The following is a 19,554-nucleotide window of genomic DNA, read 5'->3' as shown; positions in this document are numbered from 1 at the left end:
TTACGTATCGATCTTTTGAACAAAAGCAAATAGACAATAATTGGCGTCAATTTATGACATCAAGATACTTCAATACCTGAGTCCTGGTCTCTTTTCAAGGCCTAAATTGCAAGAAGTGGCACAATCCAGATAGAACAGATTGAACCAAATCGAGCTCTTTTGCATTGAACTGAAACTGGCCAAGTTGATCTTCCGGCATGGGTTATTTATACTTCCCGCCAAACCTCGTTTCGATGATTATGGGTCATGGGTCATGTATAACAAAAACTTCCGTCAGATAAATTTTCGGCGAATAAACTTCGTAACAAAAAATTTCCGACAACTTTTCAGAATTTCGTCGTATATTTTAACACAGAGATGGCATATTACCAAAATCAAACCCATACAGGTTGCCTTATATTCAATCCTATAGGTACCGACATCGTGGAGACATGGGGGCTTGATTGAGCACCCGTTCGGGATTTGGCTTAACCGACAATTATGATGATGCCTACGACAAAGATAACGATGAAGATTATGTAAATTTGGAAATGACTTAATTTAAATGGAATAGATGAAAAAGGGTAAATTAAGTTGATTTTTGGTAATAGTCTTCTATGCGAATTCTCAATAATCTTAAATTTCGTCGTGACAAAATTTCGTCTCATTTTGAATCTTATCGAATAAATTTTCGTCAAAATATTTGTCCGAAATTTTGTCATGACAAATATTTTTGTAGTTAAGGTAACCCTTAAACTGTGGCGTAGCTTAACTTTCAATTATAGGAGGTGGATCACTAACAATGAAACTTGCTAACAAAGAAAATATTTATTTGCTATTTCAACTAGCCATGAGCGATTTTACTGACTAACTTCAGGTTTTCCTCTACAAAGCAGGGGTGAAGCAAGCGGGGGTATCACCCTGCAAAATTAATGGTATGCATACAAAGGCACCGTATCATACACAGGTTATGTTTGTCGTTCATTAGCATAAACGAAGATTCCAAAACAAGGCTCGGGTCTTGATGATTTTTGAAAATGCTTGCTCTTAGTTTACAGGATATGGCCTAGGGTGCCTCACAGCCTCACCCTCAGTTGCACTTATCCTTGTAAACAACATTAAATTTTCTTTTTGCCACTCAAAGTTGCATATATACGGAATTTTGAAAAGTACATTAGAAGCTTCCAAAATATCAGTAGTCATGATGTTACTGTAATGAGGGCCTCGACTGCGTTGTTCATATGATTTCTATTGTGAAGCATTCTAGGAAATTGATTGATCAAGGAACACAAACGATTGATCATGAAACAAATTCAGTTCACGGAAAATTCAGTTGCCTGTTTCTTCGCTTAGATAAGCTGCAGCAAAACTGGGTTCCGAGCTTTGCAGAAATTGCAAAATCTCCCTGGAAACATTGTTGCTAAGGGGAAAGCTACAAATCTGAGTATCTTATTTTGCTACTGTGAAATAGCAGTGGATAGTCGAAAGTAGAAAGGAAATCGTGTATAATATAGAAAGGATATTCCCAAATGAGTAAACTAGTAAGCTTATCTCTAATCTATTATAGAAAACCTCATTGCTATGGGAGTATAAGCAGTAGCTTGCAAAACACAACTACTTACTCCAATGTCTTTTTGACGAGAAAAAAGGGATTTCAACATGCGAAAAACTTATTGAATCCTTTCGCCGAAAGATCAAGCAATCACCTAGGCATGAAAAATTTAGAAAACGATTTCATGCTATTTGCAAACCATGGATAAGCCTTAAATTCCCGTTTTTTCTCATAGACTTTGATAATATGAATATTCATGATGGCATCGGAAGTTTTCTTAAACTCGATTAGATTATATTATGTAACATAGTGTTCTTCTTTATGGCTTTTTATTTTCTTTTACTCAAATTTTAAAATCCACGCAGACATTGAATAATGCGAAGTGACTACTTGGGTGTTGTACGTCGTTGAATATACAATACAGTGCAAGATTATGTATAAATGATTTTGTCCACAAATAAAGTAACTGAAACAAAGATTCGAGTTTAAAAATGCTTCAGCAGGTTAACGAGAATTGGAAGACCGACGGTAATAAAGAAAGTGGATTAAATAATACGGCGCTTAGAGAATCAGAATTTGGAAGAGGGGCAATAAAACATGAAAAGTGGAAGAGAGAACAGGAGAATCTGAAACACAAATATGATGATAAGATAGGACGCAAGTCATTGGGGTTGGAGAAGAGTTCGAATCTTGATAATTATGCGTTTTCTTGGGTTTGCTTTGCCTGTGATTCCTTCGTGCAGATGTTAAGGGTACCAGAGCCACAAAATTTGAGCACGGAAATAGAAGAGAGGAACGGAGAAGTGGAGGAGCGTCGATCTGAGTAGAAATTCCCTTTCCCTCAGGTAAATGCTCCTCCGCTTCTCCGCTTCTCCGCTCTGATTTCCTTTTCCTCGCTCGAAATTTTGTGGCTCTTGTACCCTGGGAGTTGTTGGGGGAATTTTGAAGAGTCAAGACTACGGATTGCAAAAAGACCATAACGCACGCTCATCGCAAGGGGGTTAAGTCACATAAAACAAATTTTTCGTGGCTGCTTAGTTACTTGACGGGTTTAAGGGTTTTTTGTAGTTGTAGATGAAATCAAATTAATGCATTACTATAGATACAGATATACACGCAAAAGCTAAGGTATTTTGCAACATAAAAGCGTCTGTTTAATATGTGTAATTAAATAACGCATGTATGTGTACCTATGTCTGTGTGCATGTGTGTCTGTGTGTACGTGTGCCTGTGTGTCTGTATGTCTGTGTGTTTGCGTGTCTGTGTGTCTGTATGTATGTGTATGTGTGTATACGTGTTAGTGTATGTGTGTGTCTATAAAGGTGTGTGAATAATTTATATCTGCTAAAAACATACTCGTTTTATAATAATAATTTTCTAACATCAGTGAATTTTTATCCATGCTAAGTTGAATCTCAGGAATACAATAACTGTTTCCAGCTAGCAATACAACTAAGGCTTATTTACATATTAAAACAGCATATCATCAAAGAACGAATCATTGGATCAATTTTCATCTGGGAGTCTGACCCTTACTTCACAGCTGTCTATAGGTCTTTCAAAGGACTGGCTTTCTCCGCATAATCGTAGAAATACAAGACCATCTACACCGGAGAATCCACAACAAACAGATTTCCCGTCCAATGTCAAATGGCTAAATCTCAGATTCGAGTCAGGCAAGAATTTCCCAATCAATGTTAGCTTGTGATCTCTGACCTTTGACATGTCCCACAGGTCAAGAGCCATCGGCTGATTATTTAACGCTTGACCCCTACACAGCATCCTTGAGCCATCCTGTTGAAGCAAGCAATAATATCAAAATAACAAAAAACACGTAATTCCCGGGCTATGTACCCAAATATTTGGGTACATAAAGCAGTTGAGACATTGTTCTATGATTGATAGTGGTATCCATTTTTACTGCTTCGTTCTTGTATCAGAAGCCAGACAAAAGCAAACTGATTTGAAGATATTTGCCATGGTAAAATTGAATAAGTAGGTAAGAGAGGTAATTTGGTGCGAATGACCAGTTTATTTGGTAGACTGCTTTAACAATTTTAGCAACTTGAGAAATAGTTTTAACATAACTAGACCAAAATCATGAGAGCTGTCTGGGCTTTCCCACCAAATTCCGCTAGAGGATGCTAAACGTCCCCACGCACAATGAATCCAAGAACAGAAAACACGTTGGGGTTTTCATCCACGTTGGGCGCCATGTTGAATACTTTGCATTGTGGAACAGAAGTGCAAAAAGAAAACGTCTTATTTGCAGCTTTAGCGTATATATTTAAGCATAATTATTTTCTACTGGATTACATGTTGGTTACCGCTGAGTCACAACTACACTCTGGTTCTGTCAACATAGCGTGCTAATACACGACGAATACAATGTCACGTGACTACGCCCAGAATATGATGTAATCTCTTCAACACAGATCTTGTGTCTTTCCATTTATTGCTCAAGGGTCAGTACGGAATTACCCTTCGGTCAAGTGTCAATAACCCCAACAGTGGGGTGTTTTTGTTTCAAAAACCCCTATATTGGGAGAATCAGAAAATAGTCAAACGCCGGGAAATAGATAAGTCCTCAAGCAGAAAACATTGAATTTCATAAAAAAATCATTTTAAATCATAATATCTTACAGCATAAAAATGTGTGCCAATTACCTTTGATATTTGCATTTTGTCGTAAACTCGGCAGTCATGCCAAGCAAGTACTTCATGTGTTTTCAAATCGAACACCACCAATCGACTTTTAGTAACCTCTTCTTCATCATTATCTGCTACAGTACATGTCAAATAGGCAACGAGATAGTCTAAGACATGCGATGAATTTATGCAGTAGAACTGTGTATACTCTTTCCAATGTTCCCTAGAAGCGTCATCTTCTACTTTTTTCGCGCAATACCATATTTTCGTTGCCTCTTTCCCAGTCTCCGTATCGATAACATAGATGCAACTTTGCCACTACAGAAAAAATCTTTATCTAAAAATCTGCTTATTCAAATGTAGAGTAGATGGCAAATTATTTTTACGATTTTTACTTTCCACAGATTTTCATTATTCTGTTCTGTTCAATAATTTGCAAATAACTAAGTGGATTATTTTCACTTCGCAATATTCTAAAGTTGTAAAGCTGTATTACACTTGCTTTTTGGTAAAAATAAAAAAGGGCCTAGGGCGTCCCACTTAACGGTATAGCATTGAAAATACAGAATACTTTAAAATAGCATTGATTCTACTGCTCACGCACTTTAGTTTTCAATGTCCTGGGCATTTTGAAAAAAGTCAAAATTGAGAAGAAGCTTACAAATGTAAGATAAAGAATCTTTCCATCTGCAGACGAAATGGTCTGCTCTGGAAGAAGTCGAATCCATTCATCTGGGACAGAAATTTCAGAGCAAACGCTTTGGCTGTTCAGATTGAAGCAAACGCAGGAAAACATGCTTTCACCGCTGGTTGAATCAGACAACGAGACGACTACTGTAGAGCAATCCTCGCTAACCTACGAAAAAAGGATTTCATTGAAACAAGACCAAAAATGTTTGGAGTCTTCTTATAAAGCAGATTTTCCATGTAAAAACGATATGACTTTGGACTACAAGAGAAAGATCAGCATCTAGCAATCATTCCAAGCACCATTGACCTGTTGATGCCTCTTGCTGCTTGGTACTCCTAAATGGGTCTTCGAGAACAAGAGTAAATCAGTCGGCGTTTGCCTAAACTGCAATTTATAGCTCCTTTTGTACCAGTGTAAGATGGGCAGCTTATATGTCAGCAAGTTAATTCAAGATTTATCATTATTTCTCAAGATTCCTGCAGGTATGCAGTTGATGAAGAGCAAGCAATGATCTAAATGTTATGCTCCCACTAACCACGGCCAATGAGGTGAGCTGATAGCAAAGGAACTACTTAAGTAGGCTACAAAGGACTGAACCTCATATTACTTATGCGGCAAACAAACAAAAAAGAAACAAAAGAAAGATATTCTTACAGCAAAACTGGTGATTGTTCCAGGTCCATTTATTTTGAAGTTTTTGACACGATCTCCTGTCTTCATATCCCAAACATCTAGCTCATTCCCTGCATCTGATATTGTCAGAAACTTGAAATCTCCAAGGTGTTGATACCCTTGATAGTGCGTCAAAAGTATGGATGTCTTCCCAGAGGACATGCATCTAACGGTTCCCTGCGTAATATTCACACAAGCAATCTTGCACCTCTGCAGGTCCCATAATGCAATATGATCCTCGTCTATCCATTCTGCAATGTGGGGATATCCATTTTCCACATGAATTTTCTTAATACAGTTTTCATACCTTGTATCCCATATGGTGATGACTGGGTCGTTGTAAGGCATAGACAGGATGATATTTGGGTTGTACTGATTAAGAAATGCTTCTCTCTCTCCTTGAGTGCAAAAACAGAGGAACAAGCATAGATGAATCAATCAGAGAGAAAAAAATATCTGGAAATACGACTCACTTTATCAATAATTAGCCTAGACCTACTCTGTGGCTAGATATTGCTTAGAATGACCAATTTGAGTGTTGAATAAAATGTTTCCCCAACTTCATTGAAAAAAGTTCAACACAATGTTCTACTAGTCTACTCCTTTATGCTACAGCATTAGACATTCATTTGAAAAAGAAGATTCATCTATAACACTTATAATTGCTCATCAAATGATCAAAAACACTTTTGAGAAACGGGGGATTCGGCGTGGTGATTCAGCATTGAAGAAGAAGGAAATAGGCGAGATGAATATGAAAGTAACATGATAATTGATAGATGAAAAATAAATAGTTACCTTTCCCTAAACCATTTTGCAGCTGTGCTTCTCCGGTAACTAAATCGTTTTTCTCTTCAAAACTGATGAAATCATAGTTGTACGTATTGACAGCTCTTTGATTGGCGCCTGCCATAACAACAGCCAATCGCCGTCCAGCTCCCATCAAGCACTGCTTGTAAGCCGATGTATAAGAACTCTGCATAAAACAGAAAGCATTTGAAACAGGCAAAAATATTTTTTTAAGAAATGGTTAAATTCGAAGAAGCGTAAATTGGGGTGAGCTTTTTACTGAATCCTGATAATTTGGTCATTAGCAAACTAGTAAACTAATCAAACAAAGTAACTCCTGGCGAACACGAAGATTGAATGACTGGTAATGGAATGATAAATCTATTAATCGAGTCGACCCTCTTTTTTATTTAGACTTAAAGTTGAAAGAGGCATATCTCTATAAAGGTTCTGAGAATGGTCTTTATGCCACGGAATAGAATATTTATCGAAACCTTGTTTGAATCAGTAGTGTTCAACCATATGGTCGCAAAAAAGCAAAAACCCAGCGAGAAAATGTATTTGGATACTTAATAATAATAATAATAATAATAATAATCGAATGTTTTAACAGGATACCCTATCAGTACAATATGTACTGTTATCATTAGGGTCCTGATACTTAATAATTTAATGGTAAAAGATCTAAAAACGGATTACAAGAGTAACAAAGTAACAAAAGTTACAAACATTCTTATGTTTACTGAGAAGCATTCACTGAAATCTCCATAGCAACAGACAAATGAGAATTATAATCAACACACCGTTGTCATTGCAAGACGCTCTTCTCCAGACTTCAAATCCCAGAAAATGACTTGATTGTAAATTGGCCAAATCAGCTGCAGTGCGTCACCTATCTTGGTCACCGCCATGTCATACATAGTTGTGAGCACTGGGTGGAACCGACTTTCTTTGTCATCAACTATGTTCCACGTGGAGCAGTCCCAAATGACAAGATGGATCTAGAAAAAGCTGTTTCTTAAAAGCCCGAAGCGCTTTGATAAAGACAATATATTTGCAAAAAACTAGAGTGCAAAGAAATCTTCTCTATTTTCAAAACTGCATTGTCGAGAGAAACCAGATTAAAGCTAGTTAAAGCAATGTTTAAATTTTTACAAAGCAAAACATTTTGATTTTGAAAATGAAAAAAGAGGCAATATTAAAAATTTACGACAAGCCTCCGGAATGTTTGCATAATACAAACTACGAAATTTTTACCCTTTTTATTAACAAGTAGTATTACCTCTGCATATTCTTGAAAAGCGGAGTTTGTTCCCAGGGTTATCAGCTTATTATCGTGGAACTTAAAATGCATAAGCCCATATGGGACTTCCAAGACCTTCTTAAAGTCCTTGTCATCTGTCCTCCTCATAATGACCTCTTTTTCATTACCACGTGTGTATCCATAGAGATTACCATCCCCAGTTATGACATCTTCAATTCCCTGTGGATTTTCTTCAGCTTCATCATCGTATTCCCAAGCCAATTTCTTTAAAAGAATTCATAGGCATCAGGATAACATAGAAACTAGGTCTTATCAACACCACTCGGCTGGCAAGTTAAGAGACAATCAGCGCCAGACTTGAAAGGAAAAAAAATCGTGTTAGAATTATCAGTATGTCCAATTATCATAGGTTTGGATTAGGAAAAATTCACATTTTCGGGTAATCAAATGACTGACTGCAACGGTACGTAGAATGAGAACTAACAATTAAACAGATCGAAAAATAAATCATTTAATAAGTTTAGAATCTTACAATATCTCTCCCGTCGATTTCATAAACTCTAATTTTCTCTTTGCCGGCATGAACGATCTTTGTTTCTCCATCTACAACATCCATACATTTACCATGAAAGCCTTCCAATGCTTCTTCACGATAGATGACGTCATCAGTGCCAAGATCCATTGTAAAAAGCCCATAGTAGCCAGTGACAACAACACACGTGTTGTTGTTGTAGAATTTTGCAATGTCGTAATCTGTATCCATTTCATGTGAACTAATTTCCTCCCCAGTAGTAATGTCCCACAATCTAGTGCATTAAAAATGTTCCCAAGATTTAAGAAATATCATAAACGTAATACTAGTGGAAATAATTAACAATCAGCTGACAATCAAAATGCAAAATTATTCTTTTGCAAATTATGAAGATTAATTTTACTCGACTTGTCTGATAATTGATTTAGTAAAATGTGACATTAATATAATTATAAACCTAAATATAAAGCTTTCATTCGCTAAGAAAGACAACTTATAAAAAACCCTGTAGTAACACCTGGGTCATCTTAACCTTAGTCTCTCACTATGGCTTATTATCAAGCAAAAAGTAAGATTAAGTAACATTTTCTCGTCAAGAAACGCCTATAAATTTAATTGTGGTTGCATGGAATATTTGTTTTCCATACTACATTAAGTAGATATTACACATGCATAAGTAACCTACTTCAAAGTCTCATCTTCTGATATTGTCACTAAATGCTTTCCATTTGTCGAGAAGGATGCCCAGCTGATCATAGCAGTGTGTCCTGCCAGAGTCAAGGCAAATGCTCCACCGGGACCGTCGAAACAGCATGGAGATGGGAACAGACAGGGTACATGAGCGAGCCTTGACTGCATTAACAACGCGTGAATCCACTCGTAGTGATGCATATGGCCTAATCTCCCATTCAGCTGTGCTGCTAGTTGATCGCAGTCGGCCAGTAATGTCTCTCCTGACATCTGCCAACAGTCCCTTAGTAACTCTATCTCCTTGTCGTTATCGAATACGACTGCAGCTTCCTTGAGATCTTGCAGCACGCTTCTCCATCCAACAGCACGCAGTTTTGATTGGAGGAAATCGAAGTTAGTGACCACGTGCTTTTTTAAGAAATTTACATCACCTGACTTAATTAAATGATGAGGTAGTTCATTTAATTTGCGATAGTTGAAGACTGACTGACCATCTTCTCTTTCAGCAAACATGTTTGGCTGCATAGGAACAAGTCGATCCATTTCACAACGATCGCCGCTTTTATTCACATACGGCTTAGGTAAACCTTCTGACCAAGAACCAAGGAAAAATTCGGCCATTCTTCTATGAATTCCCTGTACTTCATCTTCCGGTAGATACCTTTGCCGGGCAATTTTAAAGAACTGCCTGTGGTACCAAGCATTAACAGAAATTCCGTCTGTACCTCTTGCCACGATGTAAGATTCAAGGTCGGCTTTAATTCTAATCCACAACAACGGAGGTATCCTTCTTATGGGTGGTGTCCAATATTGGTAAACATCATTCAAGACATCGTCATCAAGCGACAATATGTCATCCATTTCAGAATCGCTGAGCCCGTTCCTTGCCGCTGTCAAGTAGGCAAGACTTCGTTGCACAAGCTTTTCACCATGAAGTCGTTCGATACCTTCAAATATATGAACTATTGCTTGTTTGATCGTCGCGGGAAGATTTGTTTCGGATTCCGGGGTGTATGATTTCCACTTCAGTGCCTGGTCAAACGAAAGCTTCAGAAATAAAGGCAACGGACAGTTACTGAAAGAAGTTACGACGACTTCTCGCTGTTTTCTGTTAAACCTCCGTTTGGCTTTCTTAGCCCAGGCATCCAGGATTAGTCCAGCAGTGTCATCCGACAATCCTGGCACATCGATAAACGCTTCCTGTGGTAAACGGGCCTAAAATTTAAACACAAAATGGAATCTTAACTTTAGAAATATGACATACATCTCTTCAAAATTGTAAGCTACAGAAAGAAAAGTAAATTAGCCTTAGTCTTTCACTATAGTAGCTCCAATGAGGTTGAGAACTCATAGATTGCAACATGAACCCACCTTCAAAATGGGGAGCACTCCATACTTTGCTCCAGGCAGCGTTGATAGGATAATTGTCAAATTTTTCTTCACTTGTCTTGGAATCCATTTCAGATTCAATGTACTGTCGATGGTCGATAGTTGATCCAGAGAGTCCAACATAATCACCATCTTTGATTTCACTTTCTTCAGCAACTCTTCGAAATAAGTTGCAAGTTCCCTGAGAGACTAAATCAAAATAAAATATTTCTTTAGTAGTAGTTAATCAGAACAATTAATCAAAAAAATTACACTATCAATCATTCAAATCAATCACTCTAATCAATCATTCAAACCGATCATAACAATTTATCACTCCAATCGATCACCCCAACCAATCACTCCACTCAATCACTCCAATCATTCAAATCAATCACCCCAACCAATCACTCCAATCAATACAATCGATCATTCAAATCAATCACTCCAACCAATTACTCCAATCAATCACTATCTTCAATATAATATCAATTGAAATAAAAATTGTGGCACTACAGAAATCAGAATAAGTTAAATATAAGAAATCAAGGGCATAAGCAATAAATACAACATTGTATATTAAAGCATAAGATTTAATGATATTTGAATGGAAACTCTTTATTTTTTCTATTACTTCCTTTTTATTGCGTTTTTACTATCACCAACTTCTTAGGACGACTTTAATTCCTATATAAATATTTGATAAATATTTCTGTGTCCTTTTGAAATATATAAAAAGAAAAGAGCAAAACGGATTCGAAGCGGTGTCTTAACCCAGTTTCTTGCAGATGGAAAACAGAACAACATTAAAACTTAATGTGGGCAGTCAGAAGCAATGGTATGGGTTCAATTAACTGGAAAGCAGGATTTTGTTTACTGTGAGAGGGAAGTTTTATTAGAAGAAGAAACATACTCCGAAATGAGTAAAATTCTTCCCACCATTAAAGTTACCACACGTTTAAGAAGTCTCTGGATCCTCAAGTCTTTTGTACACAGCTCAATTACTAAAAAAATGTAGAGGGTTGGTATTCCATGGTCGCTTGCATCACTGGATACAACACTTAGATAGAAAAAATCAACTTTAGAAAAAATATATCAAAGGTGCTGTTTGGGGTCACTTCAAAGCATGCTGGTAATGAGTAGATTTATCTATTCAAATCAGTCTTAAACAGCCTCTAATGATAATTCGTTATTGGAACAACGTGGCTCACAACACACACGCTCCTTTGGAGCAATTGCTGCTTCACCGGCAAATATTTTCTTAAATCATGAATTTAATTTAGGTGTAACATGACACATAAATTTTGGAGAATACCTCTGGAAACTCTGTAATTGACTCTCCTAAGATGCGACCGATTTGTGTGCAGATACTCCGAATAACATCGCTAACATCAGATGAAGCTGCGGTAGTTCCAAGAAATCGAAGGACTAAGGGAACTTCCGGGTACAATTCCTTGATCACTCTTGCAGCACTTGCCATTAAAGATGTTTTTCCGCATCCAGACTTTCCATGAATCACTAAAATTCTGTTTTTGTCGTCACTTTCAAAATGATTTATAATCGAGTCCAGTACATTTTTGCGGCCATAGAATGCGGCAGTTTTCGACTGACAAGTCTCGGTATGCAAAACAATCTCTTTAAGAAGATCATCTTCCATCACGTCATCTTCCCTCTTGGCGATCCCTTTGTCTATCATGTCAGCTAACACATCAAAGAAATCAGAACCCAGCCTTTCAATATACAAATTATGCTCGCCATTCTCATTTGGATTAATACAGTCTTCTCCGTGCCATGAAACATCGTATTCTTTAATGTTTTCATTCTCAAGCACTGCTGACAAGTTTGACCTTAACCTCCGCAGCAACTCTGCCGCCTCCTCATCTACCACATTTGAAATTTTATCAATGAACAACTTCGCTTTGGCTTTTTCGATATTATCATGAACATCTGTGATATCTCGCTTAAACCAGAAGCAATGATCTTTTCTGTCCTTCATGTCAAGAATTCCTCGCCTGATCTCATTTTCTGTCACTGTGAACAGAAATTCCCTACTTATAACGTTAGTTTAAACACTTTAGCTATTTCAAAATATTCAGAAATTAGGTGTGAAGGGGACTAGCTAAGGTTCAAATGATCCTTGTAGTAAGAGGACCATTGCGGTCCACTGCCATTCTAAATCGACATATCCAGTGGTGGCGCTAGAAAGGGGGCATAGGGGGCTACATACTCCGAATTATATATGCTCGTTTAGTAAACTGTTCACGATGCTTGAAATTTATTTTTCTCCTTGGATAACAAACTTGGACAAAGCTTTTTTAAAGAGATTAATTTTATACCATTTAATTGGAGAAAAGGTATGTGCATGTGTGCCCTAAAGATGCTTAAACAGTCAACGTTTTAGCGAGGACGCCCAAAGTGGATGAGGTAAATGGACAAAAGAATAAACAACATACCCCGCTTTTGTAATGTCTCCCTTCACCTTTCAGTGTCTTCTGTTTTTTTCAGTGTCTGTCTTTTCATTGCTAAGTGCTTATTATTTTACCATGTTAGCAAAAGCGGTTAAATCCATTGGGGTATTTATTAGCAAATTGACAGTCTTAGTATCATTTTTGAAACATTTCCAAATATCTCCTCCTGTGTCCTACCAAATATTTCATTACCGACTAAGGGTGCAAATCAAAACGTTAGTGTTGGTAATTGAAGTGCAACTTCCCCTTAAGAGAAAGATATGATGAGAAAAAAGTGTGCAATATGACACCATTTACACTTTCAATTCAAAACGCGAATCTTATAACTGTATTTTTTAGATCGAGAAGAACCAACTTTCACATTTTATCGGTTTTTTAGCAATACTGCACAATACAATGCATCCGCAATCCAATAAGGGCCTTACCAATTAGTAGAATAAGAGTCTCTCCTTAATTTCTCCGGGGTTTTGCTTTTGACAGCCCCCCGCTCCAAATACTGAAACGCTAGAAAACTAAAATCCGCGGAAAGTAACCGGATAATACATAAGCTATTTACCATTTCATATTTTTTTGTGGATCGTGGATTTCTTAATTGTTGGGCCCCCGTTCCAATAACCAATCTAGCCCCCCTATCGGAAGATCAAGCCCCTCCATCGGAAAATTTCTGGCGCTACCAATGGTCCTATCGATGATGTAATTTGCAAAATTAAAAAAGCATTTTGGAATGAAAAAGCTGTTAATTAAATGTCAATTCAGGATAAAAAACACATGAAAAGTTATCAATTTTAGTAACTCTAACTCACAAGCATCCATAAAAATTGTACAAAGTTTCCCTTTTTAAACATCAAATGAAATATCAAATGACCCAGTGAAGTCACATACTTAATAATATCCACTAATTTTATGTGATCTGAAACAGGCATTAACCAACTAAGATTTTGGTACCGCAAAATTGGAAGAAAACACAGAAAAGCGAACATATCGTACCAAAGTACTTTTCGTCGGACACTCCTTTGAGCGTTGACGTCGAATAAATACTGAAGGTAAGCAGAAGTTTGTATCCAGATGCTGATGGAAAGCAACGTGAGAGGAAGAATTGACCTCTCACCTAGTTGAAGAGTCCACGAGGAAAGAGTCTTTCTGTCCGCAAGAGACACTCTTCCTCTTGCGTTACCTTAAATCCACATATGGATATTGATTTCAGCTTACCTTTAGTCAGTAACAAGGTAATGATGAAAAGGAGCTGAAATTGAAAATACCTATAAAGATGATGCTAAGATGTAGAATAAATACTGATTGAAAACCTGAAATAGTGTACTTTGAAACTTCCTCGTCATTAACCAAGCAGTTTTCAGAGGCTTCACGAAGCACTACCTGCATTCTCTCAAATGCTGTCCACCAGATTTCTGATGCCTTTGCCCTTTCTGCATCACTGACATCGTAATTATTATAATTTGGCAACAAATCTCGAATGGGTTGTAAGATATACGCAGAAGGAACCAGGCTATCGTCTCTTACAAACCACTTGTTAAGCAGATCAACGTCTTCATCTCCTTGTATCGATGAAAGCATTACATCAAATTCTTTTTCATTGATCAATCTTGGAAATGGCCTATAGCCATATTTTTGCCCAAGAAATGTCTGAAAAAAATTAAATGAGAGCAAGGTTAAACGAAAAGAAAAGAGTATAAAAAAAACTCTTCAGGAATAGAAAATGCAACTGATATGCGAGCACAGTGTGCACCCTGAAGTTTACATAAGACGTACTCCAGTTGCCTGATAACCGCATTAAGAATAAAACTCGGAGAAGCAAATTACAACTGCTATGTTCCATACACCAAAGCATGTACAGCTCTGCTTATATGGCATTGAGCATATTATTGACCGACCAGAAAACAGCAATTTTCATAGATACTTATATAGATATGTAGTTGGAGCTTTCACATAATAATTAGGCAATCTGGGCCAGCACCTGATGAACCCATTGTACATGAAACTCAAACCTGCAACACACTAAGCTTAAAGACTCATTGCTAACAATGGGCCTTTGCGTGCGTGGCGATGATCCAAACAATGACAGAAAACTTATACCGGTTTATCAAAATTGATTTCAGACTGTCTAAAAATGCATTATGGGATGCTTGTGTAGCGCAATGGCTCATTGTTAGCAATGAGTCTTTAACTCATCACTAATGTTCAGTCAAAAGATTATTTGCACAAGGAAGATCTCTTCAAAAATCAAATCTACAGCTTAAAGTAGCTTATAGTGTGCTACATTTTGATTAAGCCATGAATGGTAAAAGTTACTGTCTTATCTGATTGTCCATAGATTTTAGCAAAAAAATGAATGGACTGTTACTCCCTTTTCCTGTATTAATATTTTATTGCAAACCATCCTCTGCACAAGTATTGAAATAAAAGTTGCTGCTGCATGTTAATAAGTTAGCAGAGCTTAGGTAGTCTCTGGTGAGATAAGAAATGATATTGTCAGGGTACTAGTAAATAAACAGTTTGTTATTTTCAATTGATTGATTTACTAAGGACCATGTCATCCTTTTGTCATTTCAAGCTGGATGGGAAATTGTATTAAGAATAAATCATAAATAGCTCTTCTTAGAGACTTATGCATCAATTTACAAAAAACTAATTGCAACTAACAATGAAATTGGGTCCTGTTGAAAACTTCTGGCAAGCTTCTAGCTCTTTCATACACAACTCTGTAGTCATATGATCATTAGTTGATGCATCGCGAACTCCCCATCGCATATCAACAACTTGAAAATCATAGCCTTTTGACTGACAGTAAGTCCTGAGCTTTGGGTAAACTTTCTCCATCAACATATTCCTCTCCCAGAATGTATCTGCGAACAGAAAGACACTGTTATTTCATCTCTGATTAAACTTTGTAAAACTACAATGTCAATGTTATCAAAAGGTTATTCTTTTTTTATATATTATAATAGATGTATAGGCCGAAATGGCCCTTAATCTACTACAAAAAAACAAAACGTCGCAATTTCATATGGCTAATTAAAATTGCTACATCTAAAATATTACTACAAATGGTTACAAAAACTATAACAGCGTAAATATACAACAGCTGATCAGCACAATTTTTTAAAAGGTCTGATAAATTTCACGCTTTTGGAATGCTCGCCTTACTGTTATCGCAAATATTGGAATCAAACCATTATCTTCTTGACTTATCATCCAAACAAACTTGTTTTCACGACTAAGAGTTTTTTATATAAGGATATCTCTCTTCAATTTTCACCAACAGTTTATTCCTTTCTTCAGAGTGAAGGGTACAAACCATTACAAAATGAAATTCGTCTTCAATAGCGTGATGGAGATCGAATCGCAATATCTGCAGATTCTTTCATCCTTGGGTGGGAGGCTTGTTGCCATATCTGCCAGTCTCAATATGTAAGTTGTGAAAACTAAGTCTTAATCTGCAAAGCATGTTTCTTGTTTTAAAATCTGGAATAATATCAAGATACTTTTCAAAAGTAAACGTGGTTTTGAATAGCGCATAGGTCCGTAGCTTCTTTTCGTTAATGATGTGGCCTTTAACTTTTGTCATGATGCTTGAGGTGAAGTGGAGCATTACCTTGGATTTGATAGCAGGTACACTATCAGAGACATTAATGTTGTAGAATGCGATCAGTTCCTTGATATCTGAAATCCAGGTTTTAACACCAGTCAAAGCAACACCCGCTAACATAGGAAAGCGAGTTTTGCGTAGCGTTCCGGACTTAAATTATATAATCTAAAGTAAAATTTAATTATGGCAATATGCCTCATAGCTAATATATTAAGGCTGCCTAATTCCGCGTAAATTGCATCTGAGGTCGTTTACGATTTGACCCAAAGAGCATATTTGCAGGCTTGCAAGTGTAGTTTTTCCAGAGTTGGCCATTCCTTTTGGCCCCAGACCTCACACGAATAATTCATAATAGGAATGATCAATTTGTCGAACAAGAACATGAAATGCCTCGGATTAAAACCACTCCAGTCCCTATATTTCGATAAAAGTGCGTAATACGATTTCTGAGCCTTTTCTTTAACTGTTTTGACATGATCGCCAAAAGAGCCATTTGAATTAAAAGTAACACCAAGATACTTATACGAGTTGGGAGTTCTGGTGGTGTCACCTTGGTGAAAGTGGAATCATATCTTCCAAGGAAAATTGCATTTAGCTTTATTTGTAAGGACTCAGGTCTCAGACTAAGGATAAGTAGACCATCTGAAGATTAATCGACCAACTTATCAAGTATTTGGGAGTGTCACACTCTCTTACACCCCCTGCTGGCTATGCCCCTGTCTTAAATTGTCTAAATTACACGAAACTTTTCCCATAGGTTGTGAATGAAAGTTATCATAGCAGCTTCAAATCTTGACAGGTTTACAAATTAGAAAACAATGTGGTGAGTGGTTGCGCTTCGATAAGAACCACTCTCTAAAAATTGATCTACAGTCAAGGTCATTTTTCTATGCTTAAGTCCTTCTAATAGGAAATATTGGACGGACCAAACTGCATTTTCAGCTTGTTTGAGTAAAATTAGTTAGAATTCTTGGTTAGAATTGAGGATGTCACTCCCCCCTGGTGACACAATGGAAAGGGGGAGGGGGTTAAAATCTTAAAATTTTAGGTGATGTCATTTATCATTTTTTCAATGGCCCTCTACCATTGAAATTTCAAAATAAGGCATCTTCTATAAGAAATTGGTTTCATGCAACCAGGGGTGGCACCAGCCACTAGGCTCTTTAGGGGGGGGGGGTAGGAGTGACAAAAAATTTTAGGCCACACCTTTTTACTGTCAGAAAAGGTCGGTTTACCAAAAGTATTACCCCTCCCCTTACCTTTTCTCGTTGATTTAGATGAAATAAAACTGAACCTGCCATGTCCCCCAATTCCTTCCTGGCACCTTTACTGCTTGTAACTTTGCTTCATTTTCCAATTAAAAATTTACCTGTAAATGTTGAGCTGGTGAAAATTCTGACAAGCTGAAGCTGCGATGGAACATCAACATTCAGATAGCCATTGAGAATTTTAATCAGGATATCATTTCTGTCTTCACAAACAAGTGGTAGTTTCCATTCAATTTCTTCTAAATTTTCACTGCTTTGAATGTTTTCATCCTTTTCAACATGATTTAAGCCAATTTGATAATCCTGATTTTCAACCTTGTATTTATCATCTTCTCCAGTGTTTGCCTTTTTTCCTTCATTCTCTAAATTTACTTCTGACTTTACCTTTTCCTTGCTTTCTATGGAGCTTACATCATCTTTAAAGGAACTGCTTTTGTGGGTGTCTCTATCAACAATTTCTTGGTCAGATATCTCACTTACTGAGCCATTCCCGTCATTGTCTCCAATTGAGGGAAGTTCTTTAAAGTCATTTGAAGTTCCACTTCTTTTGTGACCATTCTTCTGTGAACTTTCTGCTAATTTTTCTGAAAACAAATATATCAAAAACGTTGAAATATTTACTTATTTCATATTTATAATCAGTAGACATAAAAGTGACCTAACCCTTCATTTGCAAAATAAACCTTGAATTGCAAAATGTACAAAAAATGTAACTATTAATGTTTTGAACAACAAATGCTTTGAAGTAGCAACAGATTTCGATGTGGCTTGGGAAAATAGTCAATGTGGCTGGGGAAACTACATCTGGTGAAAACTTCAGAATGAAAACTCCATACCAGCAGAAGCTGAGCCATAGGCCTTTTCTTTTGATGCCCTAAAGATTGAAATTAAAAAAAAACCAATTCAGATAATTAATCTGTATACTAAACAATAAAGTAGGATATATTCTTATAAAAATAATGCCACAATGAAATGAAGACTAAAAGCAATTAAACAGTTGCTTAAAGCATTCAATCAATAAAAATGTAAATTTGTTGAAATATTGACTTGTGGTTTTAGGAAAATTTTGGAAATTATAGGGGGGCTAACGTCCCTGTAGCCCCCTCTTCCGTGGTCCCTGACTACACATATTTTTTTATAAGAAACAAAGGTCGATATTGAGTACTCCAGAACCCCTGGAATTTTCAAGACTCATTGTTTCTTAAGAGTTTCTCAATTATGATGTCATGAATGATGTTATGAAATGTTTGTGACCTTTTTTATCATGTCAAAAGATTTCCTTTCGTTCTGATGCTGTATTTATTAGATGTGGAAGTATATTTTTATCCCTTGTGTTTTAGGTTCTAGGCCAACAGGGTAATCATGGATTTTACAAAATTACTTTATTCTCAGTTTTATCACGATTTAATAGTTTCTTAATTTTTTGCTTCAAGTACTGAAGTTTCTTAATTTTTCTGACTGTCCAGTACTCGTTTCTTATACTATAGCCAGTTTCTTATAAAAAAATGAGTGTAAACTATTTGTGATGTTTAGAATTGAAATGAGTCTTAGGTCAAATCTTTGCCTCCAATGGCCAAACTCTCACCTGGCATATTTTAAACTTAGCGCATATTCTTCAATACATAATTCTAACAACTCAAGAAAAATATCGTGTTTTTTGTGGAACAATCATCAAAGAGACATCTACCTATTTTTACGCGAAATGCCTGATAATCAAATTAATAAGGCCCTAAATAATATGAAATCTAGCTACTTGCCGTTCCGGTTGTGGTATTCGGTGATCTGGTCTCTTCCTAGAACTTACACAGGAACCCATTCCTGGAACTACCTGTTACACTTAAAAATAAATTCGAATGAGGAGTTGGGGTTCTCCTCACCCTATGATCAATATATCATTTCGCTCTTCCTCTATTATTTTTCGGCAGCTTGGTTACAGCAGTATCTTCGTTAATCCAAACAGAAATCATACAATACAGACACCCGTTCTGAAGATGTACAAAGATAAAACCAATCGTAATAACGTCACAT

General features: G+C 36.7%; 1 protein-coding gene across 1 annotated transcript; it reads right to left on the bottom strand.

The window, feature by feature from the left end:
* Window positions 1–1,926: 1,926 nt before the first annotated feature.
* Window positions 1,927–19,419, bottom strand: LOC135689418 (uncharacterized). Its single transcript, XM_065206634.2, has 16 exons — window positions 19,284–19,419; window positions 18,363–18,400; window positions 17,628–18,110; window positions 15,313–15,515; window positions 13,959–14,295; window positions 11,502–12,217; window positions 10,190–10,396; window positions 8,814–10,033; window positions 8,129–8,402; window positions 7,615–7,860; window positions 7,136–7,333; window positions 6,342–6,519; window positions 5,526–5,941; window positions 4,842–5,036; window positions 4,199–4,498; window positions 1,927–3,325 (listed from the first exon to the last, which is right to left on the bottom strand). Exons 1-16 carry the CDS (start codon window positions 19,340–19,342, stop codon window positions 3,038–3,040), a joined length of 5,358 nt encoding a protein of 1,785 aa, XP_065062706.2. The 5' UTR covers window positions 19,343–19,419; the 3' UTR covers window positions 1,927–3,037.
* Window positions 19,420–19,554: the final 135 nt, after the last annotated feature.

The sequence above is a fragment of the Rhopilema esculentum genome, chromosome 5, assembly GCF_057945365.1.
Source record: "Rhopilema esculentum isolate cy_ngs chromosome 5, ASM5794536v1, whole genome shotgun sequence".
Taxonomy (NCBI): Eukaryota; Metazoa; Cnidaria; class Scyphozoa; order Rhizostomeae; family Rhizostomatidae; genus Rhopilema; species Rhopilema esculentum.
Note: the sequence above shows the minus strand (reverse complement) of the source record. Positions and strands in the feature narration are given on the sequence as shown.